Raw genomic sequence first — 21,793 nt, forward strand, 5'->3', positions numbered from 1 at the left:
TCCTGGAGGATCTCAGGATGTTTGGAGCGGTTCCTGGAGGATCTCAGGAGGTTTGGGGTGGTTCCTGGAGGATCTCAGGAGGTTTGGGGCGGTTCCTGGAGGATCTCAGGAGGTTTGGGGCGGTTCCTGGAGGATCTCAAGAGGTTTGGGGCAGGTCCTGAAGGATCTCAGGAGGTTTGGGGCAGTTCCTGAAGGATGTCAGGCGGGTTTGGAGCAGTTCTTGGAGAGGATCTCAGGAAGTTTGGAGCAGTTCCTGGAGGATCTCAGGAGGTTTGGAGCAGTTCCTGGAGGATCTCAGGAGGTTTGGGGTGGTTCCTGGAGGATCTCAGGGGGTTTGGGACAGGTCCTGGAGGATCTCAGGGGGTTTGGGGTGGTTCCTGAAGGATCTCAGGAGGTTTGGAGCAGTTCCTGGAGGATCTCAGGTGGTTTTGGGCGGTTCTTGAAGGATCTCAGGGGGTTTGGGGTGGTTCCTGAAGGATCTCAGGCGGGTTTGTAGCAGTTTTTGGAGGATCTCAGGAGGTTTGGGGCGGTTCCTGGAGGATCTCAGGAGGTTTTTGGGCGGTTCCTGGAGAATCTCAGGAGGTTTTGGGCGGTTCCTTTGCAGTTCTTTGGAATTTTTTGGAGTTCTCTTGAACCTGAGGTGGTTTTGGGCCGTGTCCCGTTGTCCCCTCAGGTGATCGCGGTGGTGGGGCAGCAGAACGTGGAGGGGAAGCGGATCCCGTTCGGCTTCAAGCACCGGACGCTGCCGCACTTCATCAAGGACGACTACGGCCCCGAGAGCCGCGGCTTCGTGGAGAACTCCTACCTGGCCGGCCTCACCCCCACCGAGTTCTTCTTCCACGCCATGGGCGGCCGCGAGGGCCTCATCGACACGGCCGTCAAAACGGCCGAGACCGGTCAGTGTCCCCAGGGCGTCACCACGGACCTCCCAGGAACCCAAAATCCCACCCACGCGGCCTCCAGGAGCTCAGGATCCCACCATGGAAACCCTCAGGGCCCCAAACCCTCCTCAGATGCCTCCTGGAGATCCCCAAACCCTCCTGGAGCTTCCAAACCCTCCCCAGATGCCTCCTGGAGGTCCCAAACCCTCCCCAGATGCCTCCTGGAGATCCCCAGATGCCTCCAGGATCCCCAAACCCTCCCCAGATGCCTCCTGGAGATGCCCAAACCCTCCTGGAGGTCCCAAACCCTCCCCAGATGCCTCCTGGAGATCCCCAAACCCTCCTGGAGGTCCCCAACCGTCCCTAGATACCTCCTGGAGGTCCCAAACCCTTCCCCAGATGCCCCCTGGAGATCCCCAAACCCTCCCCAGATGCCTCCTGGAGGTCCCAAACCCTTCCCCAGATGCCCCCTGGAGATCCCAAACCCTCCCCAGATGCCTCCTGGAGGTTCCAAACCCTCCCCAGATGCCTCCTGGAGATCCCCAAACCCTCCTGGAGATCCCAAACTCTCCCTAGATGCCTCCTGGAGGTCCCCAGATGCCTCCTGGAGGTCCCAAACCCTCCCCAGATGCCTCCTGGAGATCCCCAGATGCCTCCTGGAGGCCCCAAACCCTCCCCAGATGCCTCCTGGAGATCCCCAAACCCTCCTGGAGATCCCAAACCCTCCTCAGATGCCTCCTGGAGATCCCAAACCCTCCTGGAGATCCCAAACCCTCCCCAGATGCCTCCTGGAGATCCCAAACCCTCCCCAGATGTGTCCTGGAGATCCCCAGATGCCTCCTGGAGTTCCCCAAACCCTCCTGGAGGTCCCAAACCCTCCCCAGATGCCTCCAGGCTCCCCAAACCCTCCCCAGATGCCTCCTGGAGATCCCCAAACCCTCCTGGAGATCCCAAACCCTCCCCAGATGCCTCCTGGAGGTCCCAAACCCTCCCCAGATGCCTCCAGGCTCCCCAAACCCTCCCCAGATGCCTCCTGGAGATCCCCAAACCCTCCTGGAGATCCCAAACCCTCCCCAGATGCCTCCTGGAGGTCCCAAACCCTCCCCAGATGCCCCCTGGAGGTCCCAAACCCTCCCCAGATGCCTCCTGGAGATCCCAAACCCTCCCCAGATACCTCCTGGAGATCCCCAAACCCTCCTGGAGGTCCCAAACCCTCCCCAGATGCCTCCTGACCCCTGCCCACCCTCAGGGTACATCCAGCGGCGGCTGATCAAGTCCATGGAGTCGGTGATGGTCAAGTACGACGCCACGGTCAGGAACTCCATCAACCAGGTGGTGCAGCTGCGCTACGGCGAGGACGGGCTGGCCGGCGAGAGCGTCGAGTTCCAGAACCTGGCCACCCTCAAACCCTCCAACAAGGCCTTCGAGAAGAAGTGAGGGACACGGTGGTGGGGACACGGTGGTGGGGACACGGTGGTGGGGACACGGCCCGGGGCAGGGCGTGGTCGTGGGAGTCATTGAAGGGCTCATTTCTGGTGCTGGAGACATCTTGGGATCTTCAGGTTGGGGTTGGGGACATCTTGGGGGGGATTCAGGTGGGAGTTGGGGACATTTTGGGGTCTTCAAAGGAGTTGGGGACATCTTGGGGTCTTCAGATGGGAGCTGGGGACATCTTGGGGTCTTCAGATGGGAGTTGGGGACGTCTTGGGGGCTTCAAATTTGAATTGGGGACAACTTGAGTCCTTCAAGTGGGAGTTGGGGACATCTTGGGGTCTTCAAAGGAGTTTGGGACGTCGTGGGGGTCTTCAGATGGGAGTTGAGGACTTCTTGGGGTCTTCATTTGGGAACTCGGGACATCTTGGGGTCCTCAGATTGGGGTTGGGGACATCTTGGGGGGCTTCAGGTGGGAGTTGGGGATGTCTTGGGGGCTTCAAATTTGAATTGGAGACATCTTGGGGTCTTCAAAGGAGTTGGGGACATCTTGGGGGCCTTCAAAAGGGAGCTGGGGACATCTTGGGGGGTTCAGATGGGAGCTGGGGACATCTTGGGGTCTTCAGATGGGAGCTGGGGACATCTTGGGGGCCTTCAAAGGGGAGTTGGGGACATCTTGGGGTCTTAATTCGGGAATTGGGGACGTCTTGAGGTCTTCAAAGGAGTTGGGGACATCTTGGGGGTCTTCAAAGGGGAGTTGGGGACATCTTGGGGTCTTCAGGTGGGGGTTGGGGACATCTTAGGGGCTTCAAAGGAGTTGGGGACTTCTTGGGGGCCTTCAAAGGGTAGTTGGGGACATCTTGGGGTCTTCAGATGGGAGCTGGGGACATCTTGGGGTCTTAATTTGGGAATTGGGGACATCTTGGGGTCTTCAAAGGAGTTGGGGACTTCTTGGGGTCTTCAGATGGGAGTTGGGGACATTTTGGGGTCTTCAAACAAGTTGGGGACATCTTGGGGTCTTCAAAAGGGAGTTGGGGACATCTTGGGGCCTTCGAGTGGGAGCTGGGGACGTCTTGGGGTCTTCAGATGGGAGTTGGGGACATTTTGGGGTCTTCATTTGGGAATTGGGGACATCTTGAGGTCTTCAAAGGAGTTTGGGACGTTGTGGGGGTCTTCAGATGGGAGTTGAGGACATCTTGGGCGCCTTCAAAGGAGTTTGGGACATCTTGGGGGCCTTCAAAGGGGAGTTGGGGACATCTTGGGGGTCTTTAGATGGGAGTTGGGGACATCTTGGGGTCTTCAAAGGAGTTGGGGACATTTTGGGGTCTTCAAAGGAGTTGGGGACATCTTGGGGGCCTTCAAAGGGGAGTTGGGGACATCTTGGGGTCTTCAAGTGGCTCCTTCCAAGGTTTCAGAGCCATCTTGAGGTCCCCAGGTAGCTCCTTCCAGAGGTTGGGGACATTTTGGGGTCTTCTCCTCCCAAACCTGGGTGACATTTTGATGTCTTCAACCTCTTCCACCCCAAACCAGGACCCGCATTGGTGTCCCCAACCTTTGGTGACCTTTTGGTGTCCCCAACCTTTGGTCACGTTTTGGTGTCCCCAACCTTTGGTGACATTTTGGTGTCCCCAACCTTGGGTCACGTTTTGGTGTCCCCAACTTGGGTCACTTTTTGGTGTCCCCAAACTTGGGTCACGTTTTGGTGTCCCCAACTTGGGTCACTTTTTGGTGTCCCCAACCTTGGGTCGCATTTTGGTGTCCCCAACCTTTGGTCACATTTTGGTGTCCCCAACCTTTGGTCACGTTTTGGTGTCCCCAACCTTTGGTGACCTTTTGGTGTCCCCAACCTTTGGTCATGTTTTGGTGTCCCCAACCTTTGGTCACGTTTTGGTGTCCCCAACCTTTGGTCACATTTTGGTGTCCCCAACTTGGGTCACGTTTTGGTGTCCCCAACCTTTGGTCACGTTTTGGTGTCCCCAACCTTTGGTCACATTTTGGTGTCCCCAACTTTGGTCACGTTTTGGTGTCCCCAACCTTTGGTGACCTTTTGGTGTCCCCAACCTTTGGTGACTTTTTGGTGTCCCCAACCTTTGGTGACGTTTTGGTGTCTCCAACCTTTGGTCACGTTTTGGTGTCCCCAACCTTTGGTCAGGATTTGGTGTCCCCAACCTTTGGTCACGTTTTGGTGTCCCCAACGTTGGGTCACATTTTGGTGTCCCCAACCTTTGGTGACCTTTTGGTGTCCCCAACCTTTGGTCACGTTTTGGTGTCCCCAACCTTTGGTGACCTTTTGGTGTCCCCAACCTTTGGTCACATTTTGGTGTCCCCAACCTTGGGTCATGTTTTGGTGTCCCCAACCTTCTCCTACCCAATGCAGACTGAGGGTTTTTGGTGTCCCCAGGTTTCTCCAGCCTGCCGTGGGTGACACTCGGGTGTCCCCTGGGTGTCCCTGAGGTGTCCCTGAGGTGTCCCTGAGGTGTCCCCGTGTCCCCGCAGGTTCAAGTTCGACTACACCAACGAGCGGGCGCTGCGCCGGACGCTGCAGGAGGAGCTGGTCAAGGACATCCTGTCCAACGCCCACATCCAGAACGAGCTGGAGCGCGAGTTCGACCGCATGCGCGAGGACAGGGAGGTCCTCAGGGTCATCTTCCCCACCGGGGACAGCAAGGTGACACCAAAACCCACCCCGAAAACACCTGGGAGACCCCAAAATCTGACTGGGACACCCTAAAATCTGACTGAGATACCCCAAAACCCGACTGAGATACCCCAAAACCCGACTGAGATACCCCAAACCCCAACCGAGATACCCAAAAACCCAACTGAGATACCCCAAAACCCAACTGAGATACCCCAAAACCCGACTGAGATACCCCAAACCCGACTGAGATACCCCAAAACCCACCTGGGACACCCCAAAACCCAACTGAGATACCCCAAACCCCAACTGAGATACCCAAAACCCAACTGAGATGCTCCAAAACCCAACTGAGACACCCCAAAACCCAACTGAGACACCCCAAAACCCGACTGAGATACCCCAAAACCCAACTGAGATGCTCCAAAACCCAACTGAGACACCCCAAAACCCAACTGAGACACCCCAAAACCCGACTGAGATGCTCCAAAACCCAACTGAGATACCCCAAAACCCAACTGAGATACCCCAAAACCCAACTGAGATACCCCAAACCCCAACTGAGATACCCCAAAACCCAACCGAGATACCCCAAAACCCAACTGAGATACCCCAAAACCCAACTGAGATACCCCAAAACCCGACCGAGATACCCCAAAACCCAACTGAGATACCCCAAAACCCGACCGAGATACCCCAAAACCCAACTGAGATACCCCAAAACCCAACCGAGATACCCCAAAACCCAACCGAGATTCCCAAACCCCGACTGAGATACCCCAAAACCCGACTGAGATACCCCAAAACCCAACTGAGATTCTCCAAACCCCAACTGAGATACCCCAAAACCCAACTGAGATACCCCAAAACCCAACTGAGATACCCCAAAACCCGACTGAGATGTCCCATTTTTGGGTTCTGACTCCCTCTATTTGGGGTTCTTCCCCCATTTTGGGATTCTTCTCCCATTTTTGGGGTTCTGACCCCCATTTGTGACCCCTGACCCCATTTGTGACCCCTGGCCCCCCGTTTGTGACCCCTGACCCCCATTTGTGACCCCTGACCCCCGTTTGTGACCCCTGGCCCCCATTTGTGACCCCTGACCCCCGTTTTTGGGGTTCTCCTCCCCCAGGTGGTGCTCCCCTGTAACCTGCTCCGCATGATCTGGAACGCGCAGAAGATCTTCCACATCAACTCCCGGCTGCCCTCGGACCTGCACCCGGTCAAGGTGGTGGAGGGTGAGTGGGGCAGGTCTGGGGTCCTTCTGGAAGGTTCTGGGGGTCCTTGAGTCCCTCAGGAAAGTTCTGGAGATCCTCAGGTCCCTCAGGAAGCTGTGATGGGTTTGGAGATGGTCTGGAAGGTTCTGGAGATCCTTGAGTCCCTCAGGAAGCTGTGATGAGTTTGGGATCCCTCAGGAAGGTTCTGGAGGTCTTTGAGTCCCTCAGGAAGGTTCTGGAGGTCCTTGAGTCCCTCAGGAAGCTGTGGTGGGTGTGGAGATGCTCTGGAAGGTTCTGGAGGTCCTTGAGTCCCTCAGGAAAGTTCTGGAGATCATTGAGTCCCTCAGGAAGCTGTGATAGGTTTGGGATCCCTCAGGAAGGTTCTGGAGGTTCTTGAGTCCCTCAAGAAGGTTCTGGAGATCCTTGAGTCCTTCAGGAATGTTCTAGTAGTCCTTGAGTCCCTCAGGAAGCTGTGATGAGTTTGGGATCCTTCTGGAAAGTTCTGGAGGCCCTTGAGTCCCTCAGGAAGCTGTGATGAGTTTGGGATCCCTCAGGAAGGTTCTGGAGGTCCTTGAGTCCTTCAGGAATGTTCTAGAGGTCCTTGAGTCCCTCAGGAAGCTGTGATGCATTTGGGGTCCCCTAGGAAAATTCTGGAGGTCCTTGAGTCCCTCTGGAAGTTTCTGGAGGTCTTCAAGTCCCTCAGGAAGCTGTGGTGGGTTTAGGGTCCTTCTGGAAAGTTCTGGAGGCCCTTGAGTCCCCCAGGAAAGTTCTGGAGGTTCTTGAGTCCTTTAGGGGTCCCTCAGGAAAGTTCTGGAGATCCTCAGGTCCCTCAGGAAGCTGTGGTGGGTGTGGAGATGCTCTGGAAGGTTCTGGAAGCCCTTGAGTCCCTCAGGAAGCTGTGGTGGGTGTGGAGATGCTCTGGAAGGTTCTGGAAGCCCTTGAGTTCCTCAGGAAGGTTCTGGAGGTCTTTAAGTCCCTCAGGAAGCTGTGATAGGTTTGGGATCCCTCAGGAAGGTTCTGGAGGTTCTTGAGTCCCTCAGGAAGGTTCTGCAGGTTCTTGAGTCCCTCAGGAAGGTTTTGGATATCCCCGAGTCCCTCAGGAAGGTTCTGGAGGTCCTTGAGTCCCTCAGGAAGCTGTGATGCATTTGGGGTCCCTCAGGAAAGTTCTGGAGGTTCTTGAGTCCTTTAGGGGTCCCTCAGGAAAGCTCTGGAGATCCTCAAGTCCCTCAGGAAGCTGTGATGGGTGTGGAGATGCTCTGGAAGGTTCTGGAGATCCTCAAGTCCCTCAGGAAGCTGTAGTGGGTGTGGAGATGCTCTGGACGGTTCTGGAAGCCCTTGAGTCCCTCAGGAAGCTGTGATAGGTTTGGGATCCCTCAGGAAGGTTCTGGAGGTTCTTGAGTCCCTCAGGAGGTTCTGGAGATCCTCAAGTCCCTCAGGAAGCTGTGGTTGGTGTGGAGATGCTCTGGAAGGTTCTGGGAGCCCTTGAGTCCCTCAGGAAGCTGTGGTGGGTGTGGAGATGCTCTGGAAGGTTCTGGAAGCCCTTGAGTCCCTCAGAAAGCTGTGGTGGGCGTGGAGATGCTCTGGAAGGTTCTGGAAGCCCTTGAGTCCCTCAGGAAGCTGTGATGGGTTTGGGGTCCTTCTGGAAGGTTCTGGAGATCCCCGAGTCCCTCAGGAAGGTTCTGGAGGTCTTTAAGTCCCTCAGGAAGCTGTGATGGGTTTGGGGTCCTTCTGGAAAGTTCTGGAGGCCCTTGAGTCCCTCAGGAAGCTGTGGTGGGCTTGGGGTCCCTCCAGAGGTTCTGGAGATCTCCGAGTCCCTCAGGAAGGTTCTAGAGGTCCTTGAGTCCTTTAGGGGTCCCTCAGGAAAGCTCTGGAGATCCTCAAGTCCCTCAGGAAGCTGTGGTGGGTGTGGAGATGCTCTGGAAGGTTCTGGAAGCCCTTGAGTCCCTCAGGAAGCTGTGGTGGGTGTGGGGACGTGGTGTGGTGGCCCTGTGACCGCGCTGTCCCGCAGGGGTGAAGGAGCTGAGCCGGAAGCTGGTGATCGTCAACGGGGAGGACCCGCTGAGCCGGCAGGCGCAGGAGAACGCGACGCTGCTCTTCAACATCCACCTGCGCTCCACCCTCTGCAGCCGCCGCATGGTGGAGGAGTTCCGGCTCAGCGGGGAGGCCTTCGACTGGCTGCTGGGCGAGATCGAGTCCAAGTTCAACCAGGCCATCGTGAGAAGGGGGTTTGGGGTCACTCTGGGGGGTTTGGGGTCACATCTGGGGGGTTTGGGGTCACTTCTGGGGTCAGCGTTTGGGGTTTGGGGTCAGATCTTGGGGTACTTTGGACTGGCTGCTGGGCGAGATCGAGTCCAAGTTCAACCAGGCCATCGTGAGAACGGGGTTTGGGGTCACTCTGGGGGGTTTGGGGTCACATCTGAGGGGGTTTGGGGTCACTTCTGGAGGTGCCTTGGGTTTGCTGCTGGGCGAGATCGAGTCCAAGTTCAACCAGGCCATCGTGAGAACGGGGTCTGGGGTCACTTCTGAGGGGTTTGGGGTCACTCTGGGGGGTTTGGGGTCATTTCTAGGTGGGCTTTGGGGTCAATGTTTGGGGTTTGGGGTCAGATCTTGGGGTGCCTTCGACTGGCTGCTGGGCGAGATCGAGTCCAAGTTCAACCAGGCCATCGTGAGAACAGGGTTTGGGGGCGTTCTGGGGGGTTTGGGGTCACTCTGGGGGGTTTGGGGTCAGATCTGGGGGGTTTGGGGTCACTCTGGGGGGTTTGGGGTCAGTGTTTGGGGTTTGGGGTCACTCCTGGGGGGTTTGGGGTCATTCTGGGGGGTTTGGGGTGGTTCTAGGGGGGTTTGGGGTCACTCTGGGGGGTTTGGGATCACTTCTGGAGGTGCCTTGGACTGGCTGCTGGGCGAGATCGAGTCCAAGTTCAACCAGGCCATCGTGAGAACAGGGTCTGGGGTCGTTCTGGGGATTTGGGGTCACTCTGGGGGGTTTGGGGTCATTTTGGGGGGTTTGGGGTCAGTGTTTGGGGTTTGGAGTCACATCTGAGGGGGTTTGGGGTCAGATCTTGGGGTACCTTCGACTGGCTGCTGGGGGATATCGAGTCCAAGTTCAACCAGGCCATCGTGAGAAGGGGGTTTGGGGTCACTCTGGGGGGTTTGGGGTCACTCTGGGGGGTTTGGGGTCAGTGTTTGGGGTTTGGGGTCACTTCTGAGGGGTTTGGGGGCGTTCTGGGGGGTTTGGGGTCACTCTGGGGGGTTTGGGGTCACTTCTGGGGGGTTTGGGGTCACTTCTGGGGGGGTTTGGGGTCACTCTGGGGGGTTTGGGGTCATTTTGGGGGGTTTGGGGTCACTTCGGGGGAGGTTTGGGGTCAGTGTTTGGGGTTTGGAGTCAGATCTTGGGGTACCTTCTTGGGGTATCTTGGGGTCTGGAGGGTTTGGAGTAATTCTTGGGGTTTGGGGTAATTTCTGGAGTTTGGTGACCCTGCTGTGACCTTGTCCTGTCCCCGTGTCCCTCAGGCCCACCCCAGGGAGATGGTTTGGGGTCACTGTGGGGTTTGGTGACCATGTCCTGTCCCCGTGTCCCTCAGGCCCACCCCGGGGAGATGGTTTGGGGTCACTGTGGGGTTTGGTGACCCTGCTGTGATGTTCCCCTGTCCCCATGTCCCTCAGGCCCACCCCGGGGAGATGGTTTGGGGTCACTGTGGGGTTTGGTGACCCTGCTGTGATGTTCCCCTGTCCCCGTGTCCCTCAGGCCCACCCCGGGGAGATGGTTTGGGGTCACTGTGGGGTTTGGTGACCTTGTCCTGTCCCTGTGTCCCCTCAGGCCCACCCCGGGGAGATGGTTTGGGGTCACTGTGGGGTTTGGTGACCCTGCTGTGATGTTCCCCTGTCCCCGTGTCCCTCAGGCCCACCCCGGGGAGATGGTGGGTGCTCTGGCCGCGCAGTCCCTGGGCGAACCGGCCACGCAGATGACCCTCAACACCTTCCACTACGCGGGGGTGTCGGCCAAGAACGTCACCCTGGGCGTGCCGCGCCTCAAGGAGCTCATCAACATCTCCAAGAAGCCCAAGACGCCGTCGCTCACCGTGTTCCTGCTGGGCCAGAGCGCCCGCGACGCCGAGCGCGCCAAGGTGGCACCTGGGGACGGCGGCTGGGGGTCCAGGCTGGTCTGCTGGTGGCTTTGTGTCCTCAGCTCTGTGGTGGCCCTGTGGGTTTTGGTCACCTCTGTGTCCCCACAGCCCCGTGGTGGCTCCATGGCTTCATGTCCCCGTGGTGGCCCTGTGGGTTTGGGTCACCTCCTTGTCCCCACAGCCCCGTGGTGGCTCCATGGCTTCATGTCCCCGTGGTGGCCCTGTGGGTTTGTGTCACCTCTGTGTCCCCACAGCCCCGTGGTGGCTCCATGGCTTCATGTCCCCGTGGTGGCCCTGTGGGTTTGTGTCACCTCTGTGTCCCCACAGCTTCATGGTGGCCCTGTGGCTTTGTGTCACCTCTGTGTCCCCATGTTTTCCATGTCCCTGTCCCCTCAGGACATCCTGTGCTGCCTGGGGCACACCACACCCAATGTCCCCATTGTCCCCTCAGTGTCCCCAATGTCCCCTGACTGTCCCCGATGTCCCCGATGTCCCCAGGACATCCTGTGCCGCCTGGAGCACACCACACCCCATGTCCCCTCAGTGTCCCCAATGTCCCCTGACTGTCCCCAATGTCCCCAGGACATTCTGTGCCACCTGGAGCACACCACACCCAGTGTCCCCTCAGTGTCCCCAATGTCCCCTGATTGTCCCCAGGACATCCTGTGCCGCCTGGAGCACACCACACCCCATGTCCCCTCAGTGTCCCCAATGTCCCCTGACTGTCCCCAATGTCCCCAGGACATCCTGTGCCACCTGGAGCACACCACACCCCATGTCCCCAATGTCCCCTCAGTGTCCCCAATGTCCCCTGACTGTCCCCGATGTCCCCGATGTCCCCAGGACATCCTGTGCCGCCTGGAGCACACCACACCCAATGTCCCCTCAGTGTCCCCAATGTCCCCTGACTGTCCCCAATGTCCCCAGGACATCCTGTGCCGCCTGGAGCACAGCACACCCAATGTCCCCTCAGTGTCCCCAGTGTCCCCTGACTGTCCCCAATGTCCCCCATGTCCCCAGGACATTCTGTGCCACCTGGAGCACACCACACCCAATGTCCCCTGACTGTCCCCAATGTCCCCTGACTGTCCCCGATGTCCCCGATGTCCCCAGGACATCCTGTGCCGCCTGGAGCACACCACACCCAATGTCCCCTGACTGTCCCCAATGTCCCCAATGTCCCCAGGACATCATGTGCCGCCTGGAGCACACCACACCCAATGTCCCCTCAGTGTCCCCAATGTCCCCTGAGTGTCCCCGATGTCCCCTGACTGTCCCCAATGTCCCCTGACTGTCCCCAATGTCCCCAGGACATCCTGTGCCACCTGGAGCACACCACACCCAATGTCCCCTCAGTGTCCCCAATGTCCCCTGACTGTCCCCAGTGTCCCCAGGACTTTCTGTGCCGCCTGGAGCACACCACACCCAACGTCCCCAATGTCCCCTCAGTGTCCCCTATGTCCTCTGACTGTCCCCAGTGTCCCCTGATTGTCCCCATGTCCCCAGGACATCCTGTGCCGCCTGGAGCACACCACACCCAATGTCCCCTCAGTGTCCCCGATGTCCTCTGACTGTCCCCTGACTGTCCCCAGTGTCCCCTGACTGTTCCAAATGTCCCCAGGACATTCTGTGCCACCTGGAGCACACCACACCCAATGTCCCCAATGTCCCCTGACTGTCCCCAATGTCCCCTGACTGTCCCCGATGTCCCCAGGACATCCTGTGCCACCTGGTCCCCTCAGTGTCCCCAATGTCCCCTGACTGTCCCCAATGTCCCCAATGTCCCCAGGACATCCTGTGCCGCCTGGAGCACACCACACCCAATGTCCCCAATGTCCCCTCAGTGTCCCCAATGTCCCCTGACTGTCCCCAATGTCCCCTGACTGTCCCTGATGTCCCCAGGACATCCTGTGCCACCTGGAGCACACCACACCCAGTGTCCCCTCAGTGTCCCCATTGTCCCCTCAGTGTCCCCTGACTGTCCCCAGTGTCCCCAGGACATCCTGTGCCGCCTGGAGCACACCACACCCAACGTCCCCAATGTCCCCTCAGTGTCCCCAATGTCCCCTGACTGTCCCCAATGTCCCCAATGTCCTCAGGACATCCTGTGCCGCCTGGAGCACACCACACCCCATGTCCCCTCAGTGTCCCCAATGTCCCCTGACTGTCCCCAGGACATCCTGTGCTGCCTGGAGCACACCACACCCCATGTCCCCAATGTCCCCTGACTGTCCCCAATGTCCCCTGACTGTCCCAAATGTCCTCTGACTGTCCCCGATGTCCCCAGGACATCCTGTGCCGCCTGGAGCACACCGCACCCCATGTCCCCAATGTCCCCTCAGTGTCCCCAATGTCCCCTGACTGTCCCCAATGTCCCCAGGACATCCTGTGCCGCCTGGAGCACACCACGCTGCGCAAGGTGACGGCCAACACCGCCATCTACTACGACCCCAACCCTCAGAGCACGGTGGTGGCCGAGGACCAGGAGTGGGTCAACGTCTACTACGAGATGCCCGACTTCGACGTCAGCCGCATCTCGCCGTGGCTGCTGCGCGTGGAGCTCGACCGCAAGCACATGACCGACCGCAAGCTCACCATGGAGCAGATCGCCGAGAAGATCAACGCCGGTGGGTGGGCCGGGCACGGGGGGTTTGGGGGGTTGGAGGAAGTTTGGAGGTGTTTGAGGGACCTGGAGGGGTTTGAGGTGACTTGGATGAGGTTTGAGGGCATCTGAGCAGCTTTTGAGGGACCTGGAGGGGTTTGAGGTCACTTGGATGAGTTTTGAGGGCATTTGAGGAACTTTTGAGGGGTCTGGAGGGGGTTTGAGGTGACTTGGATGAGATTTGAGGGCATCTGAGCAGCTTTTGAGGGACCTGGAGAGGGTTTGAGGTGACTTGGATGAGGTTTGAGGGCATCTGAGGAACTTTTGAGGGGTCTGGAGGGGGTTTGAGGTGACTTGGATGAGATTTGAGGGCATCTGAGGAACTTTTGGGGGACCTGGACAGGGTTTGAGGTGACTTGGATGAGGTTTGAGGGCATCTGAGCAGTTTTTGAGGGACCTGGAGGGGGTTTGAAGTGACTTGGATGAGGTTTGAGGGCATCTGAGGAACTTTTGGGGGGCCTGGAGGGAGTTTGAGGTGACTTGGATGAGGTTTGAGGGCATCTGAGCAGCTTTTGAGTGACCTGGAGGGGGTTTGAGGTGACCTAGATGAGTTTTGTGAGCATCTAAGGAGCTTCTGGGGTCTTGTGGGTGAGTCCGGAGGGGTTTTTGAGGGACCTGGAGTGGCTTTGAGGTGACCTGGATGAGCTTTGAGGGCACCTGAGGAGCTTTTTGAGGGTTTTTGGTGACCCTTGAAGGCATCTGAGGGCTCTTCAGGGAGTTCTGGGTGAGCCTGGAGGAGCTTTGGGATGGATCTGGGTGAGCTTTGGGGGTTCCTGGCAGATCTTTGAGGAGACCCTGGAGGTCCCTCGGGTGCCGTGACCTTGGGGGTGACCCCGTCCCCATCCCGTGTCCCCTCCCAGGCTTTGGTGACGACCTCAACTGCATCTTCAACGACGACAACGCCGAGAAGCTGGTGCTGCGCATCCGCATCATGAACAGCGACGAGAACAAGATGCAGGAGGTGGGGTGACCTGGGGACACCTCGGGGGACACCTCGGGGGACGCCTGGGGTGGCCTGGGCCTCACCTCTGCCCCACCGTGTCCCCAGGAGGAGGAGGTGGTGGACAAGATGGACGACGACGTCTTCCTGCGCTGCATCGAGTCCAACATGCTGACGGACATGACCCTGCAGGGCATCGAGCAGATCAGCAAGGTGGGGACACCTGGGGGGCCTGGGGACACCTGGGGGGGCCTGGGGACACCTGGGGGGCCTGGGGACACCTGGGGGGGCCTGGGGACACCTGGGGGGGCCTGGGGACACCTGGAGGGGTCCATGAAGGGATGGGAGGTCTTCAAGGATACCTGGAGAGCTCCATGGTGAACTTTAGAAGGTCCTGGATGGTTCTTGGTGACAGCTCTGGGCCCCTGAGAAGATCTTTGAGTACAACCAGGTGCTCTGAGGGTTCAAGATCTCCAGGCAGATCTTGAGGAGCATCAGGAGCTCCCCGTGGAGATTTTTGGGAGGTTCCAAGAGACCATTAGAAGATCTGGGTCACTCATGGTGACACCTCTGGGCCCCTGAGAAGATCTTTGAGCACCAGACTGGTTCTCTGAGGGTTCAGGATCTCCAAGTAGATCTTGAGGAGCATCAGGAGCTCCCCATGGAGACTTCAGGGAGGTTCCAAGAGACCTTTAGAAGATCTGGGTGACCCGTGGTGACACCTCTGGGCCCCTGAGAAGATCTTTGAGCACCAGCCAGGTGCTCTGAGGGTTCAAGATCTCCAAGTAGATCTCCTCAAGATGAACTTTAGAAGGTCCTGGATGGTCCTTGATGACACCTCTGGGCCCTTGAGAAGATCTTTGAGCACCAGCCAGGTTCTCTGAGGGTTCAAGATCTCCAGGTAGATCTTGAGGAGCATCAGGAGCTCCCCATGGAGACTTCAGGGAGGTTCCAAGAGACCTTTAGAAGATCTGGGTCACCCTTGGTGACACCTCTGGGCCCCTGAGAAGATCTTTGAGTACAACCAGGTGCTCTGAGGGTTCAAGATCTCCAAGTAGATCTTGAGGAGCATCAGGAGCTCCCCATGGAGACTTCTGGGAGGTTCCAAGAGACCTTTAGAAGATTTGGGTCACCCATGGTGACACCTCTGGGCCCCTGAGAAGATCTTTGAGTACAGCCAGGTTCTCTGAGGGTTCAAGATCTCCAAGTAGATCTTGAGGAGCATCAGGAGCTCCCCATGGAGACTTTTGGGAGGTTCCAAGAGACCGTTAGAAGATCTGGGTCACCCTTGGTGAAACCTCTGGGCCCCTGAGAAGATCTTTGAGCACCAGCCAGGTGCTCTGAGGGTTCAAGATCTCCAAGTAGATCTCCTCAAGATGAACTTTAGAAGGTCCTGGATGGTCCTTGGTGACACCTCTGGGCCCCTGAGAAGATCTTTGAGCACCAGGCCGGTTCTCTGAGGGTTCAGGATCTCCAAGTAGATGTTGAGGAGCATCAGGAGCTCCCCATGGAGACTTTTGGGAGGTTCCAAGAGACCTTTAGAAGATCTGGGTCACTCTTGGTGACACCTCTGGGCCCCTGAGAAGATCTTTGAGTACAACCAGGTTCTCTGAGGGTTCAGGATCTCCAAGTAGATGTTGAGGAGCATCAGGAGCTCCCCATGGAGACTTCTGGGAGGTTCCAAGAGACCTTTAGAAGATCTGGGTCACCCTTGGTGACACCTCTGGGCCCCTGAGAAGATCTTTGAGCACCAGCCAGGTTCTCTGAGGGTTCAAGATCTCCAAGTAGATGTTGAGGAGCATCAGGAGCTCCCCATGGAGACTTTTGGGAGGTTCCAAGAGACCTTTAGAAGATCTGGGTCACACGTGGTGACACCTCTGGGCCCCTGAGAAGATCTTTGAGCACCAGCCAGGTGCTCTGAGGGTTCAAGATCTCCGGGCAGATCTTGAGGAGCATCAGGAGCTCCCCATGGAGACTTCTGGGAGGTTCCAAGAGACCTTTAGAAGATCTGGGTCACCCGTGGTGACACCGTGGTGACACCTGTCCCCGCCTGCCCAGGTGTACATGCACCTGCCGCAGACGGACAACAAGAAGAAGATCATCATCACCGAGGACGGGGAGTTCAAAGCTCTCCAGGAGTGGATCCTGGAGACCGACGGCGTCAGCCTCATGCGGGTGCTGAGCGAGAAGGACGTGGACCCCGTGCGCACCACCTCCAACGACATCGTGGAGATCTTCACCGTGAGTCACCTGGGCTGGGACACACCTGGGCTGGGGACACACCTGGGCTGGGGACACACCTGGGGGTGAGGGACACACCTGGGGGGTGAGGGACACATCTGGGCTGGGGACACACCTGGGGGTGAGGGACACACCTGGGGGTGAGGGACACACCTGGGGGTGAGGGACACACCTGGGCTGGGACACACCTGGGGGTGAGGGACACACCTGGGGGGTGGGGGACACACCTGGGCTGGGGACACACCTGGGGGTGAGGGACACACCTGGGGGTGAGGGACACACCTGGGGGGTGGGGGACACACCTGGGCTGGGGACACACCTGGGGGTGGGGGACACACCTGGGGGTGAGGGACACACCTGGGGGTGAGGGACACACCTGGGCTGGGGACACACCTGGAGGTGAGGGACACACCTGGGCTGGGGACACACCTGGGGGGTGAGGGACACACCTGGGCTGGGACACACCTGGGCTGGGGACACACTGGGGGTGAGGGACACACCTGGGGGTGAGGGACACACCTGGGCTGGGGACACACCTGGGGGTGGGGGACACACCTGGGCTGGGGACACCTCGGGGGGTGAGGGACACACCTGGGCTGGGGACACACCTGGGCTGGGGACACACCTGGGGGGTGAGGGACACACCTGGGCTGGGGACACACCTGGGGGTGAGGGACACACCTGGGGGTGAGGGACACACCTGGGGGTGAGGGACACACGTGGGCTGGGGACACACCTGGGCTGGGGACACTCCTGGGGGTGAGGGACACACCTGGGGTGAGGGACACACCTGGGGGTGAGGGACTCACCTGGGCTGGGGACACACCTGGGCTGGGGACACTCCTGGGGGTGAGGGACACACCTGGGGGTGAGGGACACACCTGGGGGTGAGGGACACACCTGGGCTGGGGACACACCTGGGCTGGGGACACACCTGGGGGTGAGGGACACACCTGGGGTGAGGGACACACCTGGGCTGGGGACACACCTGGGGGTGGGGGACACACCTGGGCTGGGGACACACCTGGGGGTGAGGGACACACCTGGGGGGTGAGGGACACACCTGGGCTGGGGACACACCTGGGGGTGAGGGACACACCTGGGGTGAGGGACACACCTGGGGCTGAGGACACACCTGGGGGTGAGGGACACACCTGGGCTGGGGACACACCTGGGGGTGGGGGACACACCTGGGCTGGGGACACACCTGGGCTGGGGACACACCTGGGGGTGAGGGACACACCTGGGGGTGAGGGACACACCTGGGCTGGGGTTTGAGGGACATCATGGTCCTCATGGTGGAGGTCTTCTCCGTGAGTCACCTGGGCTGGGGACACACCTGAGTCCCCAGGCTAATGGGATTCCCCACCCTTGGATTTTGGGAATTCCCAACCCTTGGATTTGGGATTTCCCATGCCCTAAATTTTGGGAATTCCCAAAGCCATGGATCTCAGGATTTCCCACCCCCTGGATTTGGGAATTCCCAACCCTTGGATTTTGGGATTTCCCAGCCCCTGAATTTCGGGATTTCCCACCACCTGGATTTGGGAATTTCCACCCGCTGAATTCCGGGAAGTCCCACCCAGTGAATGTCGGGATTTCCGAACCTTGGATTTTGGGAATTCCCAAAGCCATGGATGTCAGGAATTCCCAACCCCTGGATTTTGGGATTTCCCACCCCCTGGATTTTGGGAATTCCCAAAGCCATGGATCTCAGGAATTCCCGACCCCTGCATTTTGGGATTTCCCACCCCCTGGATTTGGGAATTCCCACCCCCTGAATTCTGGGATTTCCCAGCCCCTGAATTTCGGGAATTCCAACCCCCTGGATATGGGAATTCCCACTCCCCAGATTTTGGGATTTCCCACCCCCTGAATTTTGGGATTTCCCACGTCCTGGATTTCGGGATTTCCCACCCCCTGGATTTGGGATTTCCCACTCCCTGGATTTCGGGATTTCCCACCCCCTGGATTTTGGGAATTCCCAAAGCCATGGATCTCAGGAATTCCCAACCCCTGGATTTCGGGAATTGCCACCCCCTGGATATGGGAATTCCCACTCCCTGGATTTCGGGATTTCCCACCCCCTGAATTTTGGGAATTCCCAAAGCCATGGATCTCAGGAATTCCCAACCCCTGCATTTTGGGAATTCCCACTCCCCAGATTTTGGGATTTCCCACCCCCTGAATCTCGGGAATTCCCTGAATTTCAGGATTTCCCACTCCCTGGATTTCAGGATTTCCCACACCCTGAATCTTAGGAATTCCCTGAATTCCGGGATTTCCCACGTCCTGGATTTCGGGAATTCCCAACCCCTGGATTTGGGATTTCCCACTCCCTGGATTCTGGGATTTCCCACTCCCTGGATTTTGGGAATTCCCAAAGCCATGGATCTCAGGAATTCCCACCCCCTGAATTTCGGGATTTCCCACCCCCTGGATTTGGGATTTCCAACCCCCAAATTTCGGGATTTCCCACTCCCCGCATTCCGGGAATTCCCACTGGCAGGTGCTGGGGATCGAGGCGGTGCGGAAGGCGCTGGAGCGGGAGCTGTACCACGTCATCTCCTTCGACGGCTCCTACGTCAACTACCGGCACCTGGCGCTGCTGTGCGACACCATGACCTCGCGCGGACACCTGATGGCCATCACCCGGCACGGCGTCAACCGGCAGGACACCGGGCCCCTGATGAAGTGCTCCTTCGAGGAGACGGTGCGGGACCGGGAACGGGAATGGGGATGGGGGATTGGGAATGGGAATGGGAATGGGAATGGGAATGGGAATGGGGTGGGAACGGGGACGGGGAGTGAAGTGCTCCTTCGAGGAGACGGTGCGGGACCGGGAATGGGATTGGGAACGGTAATGGGAACGGGAACGGGAACGGGGAGTGAAGTGCTCCTTCGAGGAGACGGTGCGGGACCGGGAATGGGAATGGGGATGGAAATGAGGGATTGGGAACGGGAATGAGAATGGGAATGGGGGATTGGGAATGGGAATGGGAACGGGAATGGGAATGGGAACGGGGAGTGAAGTGCTCCTTTGAGGAGACGGTGCGGGAACGGGAACGGGAACGGGAATGGGAATGGGGGATTGGGATTGGGAACGGGAACGGGGAGTGAAGTGCTCCTTCAAGGAGATGGTGCGGGACCAGGAACGGGAATGGGAATGGGAATGGGAATGGGAACAGGAACGGGGAGTGAAGTGCTCCTTCGAGGAGATGGTGCAGGAATGGGGGAATGGGGGGTGGGAATGGGGTGTGGGGACGGGGAGTGGGGATGGGAGTGGGAATGGGGGGCTGGGAATGGGGAGTGGGGGGTGGGAGTGGGGAATGGGAATGGGGGATTTGGAACCGGGAGTGGGAATGGAGGGTGGGAATGGGGAGTGGGATGGGGTGGGAATGAGGAATTGGGTTTGGGAATGGGGGATTGGAGTGGGAATGGGGAGTGGGAATGGAGGTTTGGGAATGGGAGATTGGGCTGGGAATGGGGGATTGGGAATAGGGATTGGGAACAGGGGATTGTGGGGAATTGGGAATGGGTTTTGGGAATGGGGGACTGCGGTGGGGACAGGGATTGGGACTGGGGATTGGGGTGGGAACAGAGTTTGGGAATGGGGAGTGGGAACAGGAATTGGGGTGGGAATGGAAATAAGAATTGGGGGCTCGGAATGGGAATTGGGGTGGAAATGGGGTTTGGGGGCTGGGAACTGGGGATTCTGTGGGCACATCACAGGATTTGGGGTTCAGTGAGGACATTCGAAGGCTGAAGCTGATTTTGGGGTGTCCCCTCGCTCAGGTGGACGTCCTGATGGAGGCGGCTGCCCACGGGGAGAGCGACCCCATGAAGGGCGTGTCCGAGAACATCATGCTGGGCCAGCTGGCCCCGGCCGGCACCGGCTGCTTCGACCTCCTGCTGGACGCCGAGAAGTGCAAGCACGGCATGGAGATCCCCAGCGCCCTGCCCGGCCTCGGCGTCGGCGGCCGTGAGTCCCCAAAACCCCGGGGACACCCCTGGGGACACCCCTGGGGACACCCCTGGGGACACCCCGGGAAAATGGGGGCACCCCTGGGAACGGTGGCCGGGTTCCTCCAGGAGCACCTGGGGACACCCCAAGGGTGGTGGCACCAAGACCTTCAAGGTCATGGTGGTCATTGGCCAGTTCTGGGTGTCCCATGGCAATTGGGGAGAGCCTCAGATTTTGGGGTACACCAGGAGTGGATTCACCACGGGAGGAGTTAGGGTTGTGGTGGTGGTGGTGACACAAAGACCCCCAATGTCACCATGGCCACCACCGTGTCCCAGCCCTGGTCACCTGGTGTCCCCCAGATGTTGGTGTCCCCCAGATGTTGATGTCCCCCAGATGTCGGTATCCCCCAGATGTCGGTGTCCCCCGGATTTTGGGGTCACCCCTCAGATTTTGGGGTCCATGGGGGAGGAGGGGACACCCCAAGGGTGGTGGTGACACAAAGACCCTCGATGTCACCATGGCCACCACTGTGTCCCAGCTCTGGTCACCTGGTGTCCCCCAGATGTTGGTGTCCCCCAGATGTTGACGTCCCCCATATTTCGGGGTCCCCCTGGTTTTGGGGTGCCCCTGACCCCGCTCTCTCCGCAGCCACCGGGATGTTCTTCGGCTCGGCCCCCAGCCCCATGGGGGGGATGTCCCCGGCCATGACCCCCTGGAACCAGGGCGCCACCCCGGCCTACGGCGCCTGGTCCCCCAGCGTGGGTGCGTTGGGGCACTGGGACGGACTGGGACGGACTGGGAGGGACTGGGAGGGACTGGGAGGGGTTCTTGGGGGGTCTGGGTAAAATGGGGTCACTGGGATGGCTGTGGGGGGAATTTGGGGTGTCCTGGGGTGCACTGGGGGGTGAATTGGGGATGATGAGGGGTCCCCCGACCCCCTTTTCCCCCACAGGCAGCGGGACGGGGCCGGGTTGTGTTTTAGGGGTGGTTTTGGGGTCCTGGGCCGGTTTTGGGGTCCTGGGCTGTGTTTGAGGGTGGTTTTGGGGTCCCCCTGACCCCCTTTTCCCCCACAGGTAGTGAGATGACCCCACATGGGGCTGGGTTGTGTTTAAGGGGTGGTTTTGGGGTCCCGGGCTGTTTTTGGGGTGCCCCTGACCCCCTTTTCCCCCACAGGCAGCGGGATGACCCCGGGCAGGGCCGGGTTGTGTTTAAGGAGTGGTTTTGGGGTCCTGGGCTGTTTTTGGGGTGCCCCTGACCCCTTTTGCCCCACAGGCAGCGGGATGACCCCGGGCGGGGTCGGGTTGTGTTTAAGGGGTGGTTTTGGGGTCTCAGGTTCTGTTTGGGGGTGGTTTTGGGGTCCTGGGCTGTTTTTGGGGTGCCCCTGACCCCTTTTGCCCCACAGGCAGCGGGATGACCCCGGGCGGGGCCGGGTTCTCCCCCAGCGCCGCCTCCGACGCCTCCGGCTTCAGCCCCGGCTACTCCCCGGCCTGGTCACCCACACCCGGCTCGCCGGGGTCCCCCGGCCCCTCCAGCCCCTACATCCCCTCCCCCGGTGAGTACCGCCCCAAAAACACCCCAAACACCCTAAAATAACCCAAAACACCCTGTAACACCTCACAACAGCCCAGAACTAACTGAAATAACCTAAAATAACCCAAAACACCCATAAAACACCCTGTAACGCCTGACAAC

The 21,793-nt window shown here is 59.0% G+C and overlaps 1 protein-coding gene across 2 annotated transcripts in view; it reads left to right on the forward strand.

The window, feature by feature from the left end:
* The window catches only part of POLR2A (RNA polymerase II subunit A), a 50,308-nt gene that overhangs the window by 25,385 nt on the left and 3,130 nt on the right, over nucleotides 1-21,793 (forward strand). For both annotated transcript variants that reach the window (XM_041712192.2, XM_072920596.1), the window contains 14 exons: nucleotides 674-896; nucleotides 2,131-2,314; nucleotides 4,809-4,980; nucleotides 6,083-6,188; nucleotides 8,176-8,381; nucleotides 10,067-10,291; nucleotides 12,672-12,918; nucleotides 13,814-13,914; nucleotides 14,002-14,106; nucleotides 15,952-16,134; nucleotides 18,644-18,847; nucleotides 19,930-20,116; nucleotides 20,750-20,863; nucleotides 21,504-21,653. In XM_041712192.2, the coding sequence (XP_041568126.1) occupies nucleotides 674-896; nucleotides 2,131-2,314; nucleotides 4,809-4,980; nucleotides 6,083-6,188; nucleotides 8,176-8,381; nucleotides 10,067-10,291; nucleotides 12,672-12,918; nucleotides 13,814-13,914; nucleotides 14,002-14,106; nucleotides 15,952-16,134; nucleotides 18,644-18,847; nucleotides 19,930-20,116; nucleotides 20,750-20,863; nucleotides 21,504-21,653 (2,407 nt within the window). The remainder of the gene's footprint in view (nucleotides 1-673; nucleotides 897-2,130; nucleotides 2,315-4,808; nucleotides 4,981-6,082; nucleotides 6,189-8,175; nucleotides 8,382-10,066; nucleotides 10,292-12,671; nucleotides 12,919-13,813; nucleotides 13,915-14,001; nucleotides 14,107-15,951; nucleotides 16,135-18,643; nucleotides 18,848-19,929; nucleotides 20,117-20,749; nucleotides 20,864-21,503; nucleotides 21,654-21,793) is intronic.

Source organism: Taeniopygia guttata, chromosome 32 (assembly GCF_048771995.1).
Source record: "Taeniopygia guttata chromosome 32, bTaeGut7.mat, whole genome shotgun sequence".
NCBI lineage: Eukaryota > Metazoa > Chordata > Aves > Passeriformes > Estrildidae > Taeniopygia > Taeniopygia guttata.